The 9,577-nt window shown below is 42.4% G+C and overlaps 1 protein-coding gene across 1 annotated transcript; it reads left to right on the top strand.

Annotated features, from left to right (window-relative positions):
* Positions 1-982: 982 nt before the first annotated feature.
* Positions 983-8,554, top strand: LOC141176064 (uncharacterized). The gene is made up of 7 exons (XM_073660047.1): positions 983-1,038; positions 2,814-2,963; positions 3,093-3,269; positions 3,353-3,476; positions 3,560-3,657; positions 3,856-3,946; positions 6,446-8,554. Exons 2-7 carry the CDS (start codon positions 2,886-2,888, stop codon positions 7,888-7,890), a joined length of 2,013 nt encoding a protein of 670 aa, XP_073516148.1. The 5' UTR covers positions 983-1,038; positions 2,814-2,885; the 3' UTR covers positions 7,891-8,554.
* The last annotated feature ends 1,023 nt before the right edge of the window (positions 8,555-9,577 follow it).

Raw genomic sequence — 9,577 nt, 5'->3', positions numbered from 1 at the left:
TCACACACTAAGAGACACTTTTTTTTTTGCAAAATCTAGTTTTTGCATCGCCATATTTTGAGAGCTATAATTTTTCCATATTTCGGCCGACAGAGTCATGTCACGGCTTGTTTTTTGCGGGACGAGTTGACATTTTTATTGGGTACGTGACATCTTTTGATCGCTTTCTATTCCGTTTTTTGGGAGGTAAAATTAACAAAAGCCAATAATTCAGGAATTGTTCTTTGAGGGTTTTTTTTATGCCGTCCTGCATGTGGTAAAAGTGATCAGGCAGCGTTATTCTTCGGGTCAGTACGTTTACAGCGATACTACACTTACTGTATATTTTTTTTTTATGTTTTAGCGCTTTTACACAATAAAACAATTTTATAGAAAAAATATTTTTTTTGCATTGCTTTATTCTGAGCGCTATAACTTTTTTATTTTTCGGCTGATGGAGGTGTATGGCGGCTTTTTTTTTGCGGAACAAGATGACGTTTTCAGCGGTACCATTTTTATTTCCATTTTGCTTTTTGATCGCATTTTTTTCCACTTTTTGTTTGGCGATATGAGGAAAAAGCATAGTTTTTTGCTCCGTTTATTATTTATTTTTATTACGGTGTGCACAGAAGGAGTTAATTAGTGTGACAGGTTTATAGCTCGGGTTGTTTCGGACGCGGCGATACCAAATATGTATACTTTTTTTATTTTTGCATAAACATACGGATTTATCGGTTTAATATTTTATTTATTTATTTTGTTGTTTTTTTTTTAACAGTTTGAAAACATTTTTTTTTATTTTTTTTACATTTTTACTTAGTCCCTGTATGGGACAATAATTTTTATTTTTCTGATCACTGATCTCATGTAATGTAATAGACATATATTACATTACATGAGATCTTCACTGACTGTTTCACAGTCAGAGTCTCCTGCCTGGCTTCAGAAGCAGGCTGAGCCAGGCAGGACACCATATATGGCAGAGCTGGAGGCGGTCATGTGACCTCCAGCTGCCATAGCAACCCAAGGTCCTGGAAGGTATCAGGGGTCTTCGGAGAGGTAAGTATACCACCCCCTCTCCTCCTGCTGTCTTCTATATGTCTCGATCACTATAGATTGTGGCATATAGAAGACAGCAAAGGGTTAACATCACTGGGACCTGATCCAATCAGGTCCCGATGATGTTCCCTGTCAGAGCTATCGCTCTGCACCGCTCCTGCAGCGCTTGCAGGACCCTGGGGGTCCTGAGCGCTGCGGGACCACCCACCGTTTTTAAACGTCCGTGCTGCACGGGTGGTCGGGAAGCGGTTAACTAACATTGTGCAGTGACTCTGTTTTCCGTATAGTGATGGATATTTTTTGTTGCTAAATCTTTTATATTGTTTTTTCACTTTTAACCTTTTACTAAACTTTTTTAAACAATTCTGATTAGTGCGATCATACAACATACAAGCCTCTGATTGCTCTGGTGCTGCACTGTACTACTGTAGTGCTGTGTATCATCACTGCCTGTCAGTGTAATACTAATTACCCCATACACATGAGTTAAGTGTTGGCTGAATGGTCATTTGGCAGATGGCTATCTCTCCTAACTCCCCTATACACACAAATGTTCAAGCTATGGTTGGTATAAGAGAGTCTGCTCCAGACTCCTCTACAGGAAGAGCAAACGGATTAGTCTCTGAAATTCACGATGCCAAATCCTTCTCTGCCCTGACATCATAGGTCAGAAGGCCCCAAATAAATTATATAGTCCACCAAACCTCCCAAAAATCAGTGCTTTCATGCAACTTTAGTCTAATGTGAATAGGGGGCGATAAAAGGTAACTTATTGGAAGCTGTCTCTGGCCCGGCATAGTAGACTTTCATACATTGCAGGCCCAGACACCATTATTAGGCATTTAAGTATTGTAGTAACTAAGTAGCTCCATATAATCGAGTACTTGGGGGAGGAGGGGCATTTAGCCCATCTGTGTCAAACCTTATTAGATGCCATGTTTGCTTTTGACAGCAGCAAGTGGTTAAACTACCAGGGTTTTTATTACAGCCGCACCTGTGCCATCCCTGCGGTGAACATCTATGTTCTGGTGCCCAAAAGAGTTAATTTTTTTTACAACAAATGTTTAACGTGTTAAAAAATAACAAAATATGTTCTTTGGTATTTGCATGTTTTTTTCTTTTTACAAGAATTGTTGGTGCCAATAATATCTACTTTTTTCTGGTGTTTTTCTTGTAATATAGGAAAGCCTAATGCTAGAAATAAACCCCATAATACACTGTACATGGAGACTTTGTTATCAAATCATTTCTGCCCTCGGTGTTTGTGCAAACAAAACAGCTTTATAAATGCCTCAAACTTCTGTGTGTGAATCAGACATGAGATCTAACGTGATAGAAGATTACAGTCCGGGGAAGACGGGAAACATTCATATAGACGGCCGGTGGAGATGTAGTCAGTGACGGACTGTGGCTAACTATGTTTTAGAGCCGTAGTAGAAGATGTTTTCCTTATTATGAAGTAGTTATTTCCATGTCACGTGTAATAAATATCTCCTGCAGTATTGCTAATGCCGATTCCAGTGTCGGTAAATGAGACGAGAATTAGCTTTATGGAAGATGAGTCTATGAGAAACATGTTCAGCTGCAGACTCCGAGGAAGAAACTGCTTGTTGTCTGTGGCCTAAAATATAAAGGTTTTATTACTAGATGTAAAGAAAAAATGAAATACTGTAAAATAATAAATCTCCTCATATGTTTCCCTTATTATCTCCAGTAATTGTATTATTACACAGGATTTTTATGATGTTCCATCGGCTCATCTTCTTCTCATTTAGGTCTCTACAATATTGAATCCTCTCAATGAAGATCTTCTATATAAGAGAATTTTCCTGATTTACCCATCAAGGATGGGTATGGACAGAGACAAGATGGCGGAGAGGATATTACACCTCACCCTAGAGATCCTCTTCCGGCTTACTGGAGAGGTGAGAGATTCTGATGACGTCACATTACATCATTCTTATCTATGGAAATAACAGATGGACAGAACTGGAGAGGTGAGGACTCTGGAAATGTCTGTAGTGAGATTTATTAATGTGTCTCTCTATAACCAGGATTACACAGTAGTGAAGACCTCTAGTGAGCGCTGTCAGGACCCGGTGTCTGAGGGATGGGGAAGACCCCTGAGCCTAATCACTGGGCCTCCACCTCACCCTCTGATACATGAGGACATTAATGACCAGAAGATCCTAGAACTCACCTACAAGATGATTGAGCTGCTGACTGGAGAGGTGACACTGCTGGGAATGCTGGGACATTATACAGTAACGCTATGAAGGGATCGGGGGAATGACGGTATCATTGTATGTGTCAGGTTCCTATAAGGTGTCAGGATGTTTCCGTCTATTTCTCCATGGAGGAGTGGGTGTATTTAGAAGGACACAAAGATCTGTACAAGGACATCATGATGGAGGTTCCCCAGCCCCTCACATCACCAGGTAATAGACAGGACTAAATACACACAACCTATAATTATCTGTATGTAAAGAATGAATTCAGTCCCTGTATGTGTTTCCTCCAGATCTATCCAGTAAGAGGACAACACCAGAGAGATGTCCCCGTCCTCTTCTTCCACAGGACTGTAAACAAGAAGATCCCAATGTTCCTCAGGATCATCAGGTAGATGGAGAGAAGGTGTCATGAGATCTCCCCTATGATGTGTAGACGGCTGTGAAGGTCTTGTGTTCAGTCTTGTTTTATCCACCAGTATTATATGTTTTATACTTGTGTAATGAGAACGGTGGAGATGGCTGGATTAGAGCTGATCATAGATGGGACTTCTCCTTCTGTCTGTGACTTTTACAATATTTGTTTCAGGGTGAAGATCTGACCCATATTAATACTACAGAGACATATGTGAGGGGTGAAGATCAGTGTACAGAGGAGATTCCTACATATGACTACCCAGGTGAGTAGTAACCACTAAATGCAGAGAAGTCACAGATTCTTCCCAGTCACCGGCTGTGGCTGCTTTATTGGTCGTGTAGTCCGGTCATATCACAATCGTGTGATCACCATTTTGCCGCTAGAGCATAGCATTCTCCCCTAGTTACTCATTTTTCTGATGGAGACTGTTGAGTTTGATCATTTCAGTAGATGTGTTATTGTCTATAGTCACAGTTTTTTACTACAGTAGTTAGTGCCCAAAATACTGATTTAACCCCTTCCTGCAGCCAGATTTGTGTTCCTAATCAGGGCCCATTTTTCAAATCGTGTGTCACTTTATGTGGTGATAACTTTGGAATTCTTCACAAAGGATAATAGGAAACAAATGGACCTTACAAATTATTTTCAAACTTCTCTTGAATCCGACAATCCCCTATATACGGTTGTACACTACTGTCTGGGCACATGGCAGGTTAAGAAGGGAAGGAGCGCCATTTAGCTATTTGAATGCAGATCTTGCTGGAATAGTTTACAGACACAATGTATTGGGAGCACTGTTCATGGTCACATGGCAGCTGAAAAGATGGCTACCATCTACTCCGGAGCTATCTACTCCGTTTTCCAGATCCCAGGGATTGTCTTGCTCATCACTTATTTAACCCCTCTACATGGATCTGGAGTTACACAGAGACCCCTAGGCTTGCGCCTCGGTGTTACCTGCTATTCTGTGGAGTGAGATGGAAAGAAGAATAGTCAGGTAGCCGGGTCAGAACCAGGAGGGCAGAGAAAATACAAAATCAGAAGACACAAGAGTAGTCAGTAAACAGGCCGAGGTCACAAGAGGAAACAAATACACAAGCCGGGAGCTGAGCACAGAGGACTGAACCAGAGGAGGACAAGGCTGTATCTGGCAGCTTCCAGCAATATGCTTCCAGCTTTAGTAGGGTGTGGTGCTTTCCAAATGGCTGAAGCAGGGAGCAGATTACTCCAGCTGGACAGCACACACACCCATACTGCCAGACAGGATGGTACTACAGGTCCCAGGCACCCAAATCATAGTGGCTGGACAGAGCCTGTGCCGCCCAGAGCTTCTGGTTCTTACGCCGCCTCCATTACCAGCGCCGCCTGCAGGATGAATAAGTCATTGCCTGATGATAGAAACAGACGTCACAGGAGCAGATCCCAGAGGAGATGGGACCCACCATTTGCAGAAGCCCTTATATGTCACAATGTCAGAAAACCAGGGCTGTAGAAATCCCCATAAAGTGACTCCATTTTGGAAATTATAACCCTCAGTGAATTAATCTATAGGAGTAGTGACTATTTTGACTCCACAGCCAATTTCCTGGAAATTAGCACGCAGTGGATTTTGGTGAGTGAAAATTGCAAATACGAGGGTCAGTCAATAAGTAATGCCTCCTATTTTTTCTCCTTTTAATTGGCAAGAAATTCAAATGCAATTAGATAGGTTGAAAACCACAACATTAACGATTAATTTGTCACTTTTCAATATAAACTCCATCCATTTCCACAGTCTTTGTTTAACAAGGGCATGTATTCCAGCATGGTAAAAAGCATGGTCTTGCTTCCTAAGCCATTGACGCACGGACTTTTTCACGGCCTCCTCAAACTCAAAGTGAATCCCACGGTGAGCTTCTTTTAGCAGCCCGAACAGATGGAAGGTCACCACGAATGATGTCATCGACTCGCTGAATGTTGCTTGGAGTCACTGCAGTTACTGGCCTGCCACTCCGCATTTTGTCAGTCAACGGTGATGGCCCTTCAGCTGTGTTACAGCGACAAACCCATCGTCTAACAGTACTGACATCCACTGTTGCATCACCGTACACATTTTTCAGTCTCTCATGAATTTGAATGAGCGTTTCACCTTCTGCATGCAAGAATTCAATCACAGAACGTTGTCTAATACGAACATCGATGTCAGCCATTTTGCAAGCAGATTCAGTCCTGCCACCTGTTGGTGCAGGAAGTTGCAATTGCTGTGGATTGGAGAAGAAGGTTTGAGGAACTGTGCCAAATTCGAATATTTAACATAACTACCTTATTTAAGGAGAAAAAAAATAAGAGGCATTACTTAATGACTGACCCTCGTATATTAATTTATTACCCAACACATAGTGCCCAGATTGTGCTCCAGGAGACACACACCGTAAATTAAGTGGGTTCTTCTCACTATAGTAATGCCAAATACATGGAGGCTAAATGTGGTTTGGGTGCACTGCAAGGCTCAGAAGCTGAGGGGAGATTTGACTTTGGGAGAGTGGATATTGCTGGATTGGTTTATGGAAGCCATGTTGTTTTTCAAGAGCCTTTGAGCCACTAATAATATGAAAACATCTGTTTTTCCACTGATAGATGATGGACCTGAGTGGAGACTTGTTTTTTGTGAAATGAATTGAAGTTTTTATTGGTATTATTATCACTTACATAACATTGGTATGAAATGGAATGTAAAATTCAAGGATATTATATTAAAAAATAATATTTTTTTTATTCTTAGCAGATGACTGTATCAGGAGATCAGAGGGACAGCTGACATCTTCAATTTTTAAATCAAATGATCTTGAGATTACACAGTATACAATTGAAGTAAATACCATTACTCCAGATATACCATCATCCCTTCACAGCAAAGATCTGTCATCTGATCCTTTGAAACAGGTCCTGTCCTCTGATTCATTACCGACTACTAAGGAAAAAAAGAGTCACAAAATAAGCATTAAAAAACGAACTGCTCCTAAAGCAAAAAAGCCATCTTCACATTCAAAACCTGGAAATAGTTTTCCCCTCAAAAAGTCTCTTCTTAAACATCAAAAAATTCACACAGCAGAGACTAGATTTTCTTGTTCCAAGTGTGGGAAATGTTTTAACCATAAATCATATCTTGTTTGTCATGAGAGAACTCACACACAGGAGAAGCCATTTTCATGTTCAGAATGTGGGAAATGTTTTAACCGGAAATCAGATCTTGTTAGGCACCAAAGAATTCACACAGGGGAGAAGCTTTTTTCATGTTCGGAATGTGGGAAATGTATTAACCAGAAATCAGATTTTGTTAAGCACCAAAGAACCCACACAGGAGAGAAGCCTTTTTCATGTTCAGAATGTGGGAAAAGTTTTAACCGGAAAGCAAATCTTACTAGCCACCTCAGAATTCACACAGGGGAGAAGCCTTTTTCATGTTCAAAATGTGGGAAATGTTTTAACCGGAAAGCGAGTCTAGATATCCACAAGACAACCCACACAGGGGTGATGCCTTTTTCATGTTCAGAATGTGAGAAATGTTTTAACCAGAAATCAGATTTTGTTAGTCACCAGAGAACTCACACAGGGGTGATGCCTTTTTCCTGTTCAGAATGTGGGAAATGTTTTGTGAAGAAATCATCTCTTCTTAGTCACCAAAGAATTCACACAGGGGAGAAGCCTTTTTCATGTTTAGAATGTGGGAAATGTTTTGTAGAGAAATCAAATCTTAATAAACATCAGAGAACCCACAAAGGGGAGAAGCCTTTTTCATGTTCAGAATGTGGGAAATGCTTTAACAGGAAAGCGCATCTTGAAAGCCACCAGAGAACCCACATAGGGGATAAGCCTTTTTCATGTTCAGAATGTGGGAAATGTTTTGTTGAGAAATCAAATTTTAATAAACATCAGAGAAGCCACATAGGGGAGAAGCCTTTTTCATGTTCAGAATGTGGGAAATGCTTTAACCGGAAAGGGCATCTTGATAGCCACCAGAGAACTCACAGAGGGGAGAAGCCTTTTTCATGTCCAGAATGTGGGAAATGCTATAACCAGAAAGAGCATCTTGATAGACACCAGAGAACCCACACAGGGGAGAAGCCTTTTTCCTGTCAAAAGTGTGGCAAATGTTTTGTACAGAAATCATCTCTTCTTAGTCACCAAAGAAATCACACAGGGGAGAAGCCTTTATCATGTTCTTAATGTTGAATATGTTGGAAATCAACTCTTAATAAAAATCAGAGAAGTCACACCGGGGGGAAGCCTTTTTCATATTCAAAATGTTGGATATTTTTAACCGAAAATTATATCTCCTTAAAGGGGTTGTCCACTACTAAAGCAGCCCCTTGTCATTCCTCATGTTTGGCCTGGTTAAAATAGCACTTATACTCACCGTTCCGGCGCTGTTCCTGCGTGGTCATCACTCGCATTTTCGGGGCTTGTTAGGTTGTTACATCACTGGAGCCCTGCGCCCAATCAGCGCCGGATTCACTGTCCCCTTTTTCAGACTTATTGAACATCAACAGGAAGCCAGGAGTGCGGCTGCTCTCTGACTTCCTCTTGATGTTCAATTTGTCCAACTGTGGAGACAGTGACGCCAGTGCTGATTGGGCATAGGGCTCACATGAGCCCAGGGAATGCAAGTGCTGACAATGCTGGAATGGCGCCGGCATGGGAGATTAGTTTGTGTTTTCACAGAAGAAAACCTGTATGTGTTTGAAAATGTGCATATTGCTCCCCCATCTTAATTAAACAGACGTGATAGAATTCTAATAATCCTTCTACACTGATTGGGGACAGTTCATCAGCATTTCTTTACGCGCAGACACTAATGTCTTCCTTGCAAATAAACTCCACATGTAATTGATGAGAACCGACTCATATCCATTGCATCCACACATGTCGTCCTCCACACCCTGTGGTTCCTGTGTTAAATCCAATATAGTGTTGGTGGCTTGGTATTCAATCCGTTGAAGCTGGCACAGTTCCTGTAGTTGCCATTTCTTGTTGCGACTATGCATCCACTCTGGTACTCTTCCCAAGGCGTAGCTTCTGGGGTTGGACATGGTAGCATCTGAAACCTGCTATGTATGCCTCACCTATGGTCTCCTGGGTCTGTCTATATTCCTTCCTGGTTGTGGAACCTTTGAACGGTGTCTACAACCACTAGTCCCCTGCAGCTCCCCTGGATCGGCCGGGCTGAGTAGTATCCCACCGCTGCCACCAAATGTGAAGACACGGGGTCTTCCATGGACATAATACTACTCAGACATCATAGAGTCAAGCAATATGGCAATACTTTATTTAACCAAAAACAATAAACATATAGAACAGTCCCAGCAATGACCCAAGATGGTGCAAAATTACACAGTCTGGCCCCTGCGCTTAGCCTTCCAGGACCAACTACCTCAACCCCGCACCCCGCTTTGGTTGGACACCCACAGAAAGGAAGTAGCTGCAAGCTTAGGAAGCTGATAGTCCATTCAAGTAAGTGGCCAGGAAATCCGAGGATCCTACCCTGGCTTCTCCGAACATATCCATGGAACCAGGTGACTGGATGGTACCAACCTGGCTTTCTCCGAGTGTACCATGGGTTCCAGTTGACCAAAGGGTCCCACCTGGCAACCCCAAGAAACATATCTGTAGCATCGGCGTCTCTGCCTCGTACTAGGCAGAGACGCCGTCCCTCTCACCTCCCCACTCCTGGCGCGGCGCCCTCCAGCGCTTCTCTCCCTGCTGCTTCAGGCACGCGCTCCTTCCCCGGCAGTGTGCTTAGGGCGCGCGCGCTCCCCCGCTCTTAAAGGGACCGCGCGCGCCGTCCTAAGGAGTCCTCGGCCAATTGCCGGAGGACCTCCCATTTATAAGGCACCTCCTCCAAAATGGAGGTACC

This window comes from Phyllobates terribilis, unplaced genomic scaffold (genome assembly GCF_046119375.1).
Source record: "Phyllobates terribilis strain yellow unplaced genomic scaffold, ASM4611937v1 Scaffold_17__1_contigs__length_24005725, whole genome shotgun sequence".
Lineage (NCBI taxonomy): Eukaryota > Metazoa > Chordata > Amphibia > Anura > Dendrobatidae > Phyllobates > Phyllobates terribilis.
Note: the sequence above shows the minus strand (reverse complement) of the source record. Positions and strands in the feature narration are given on the sequence as shown.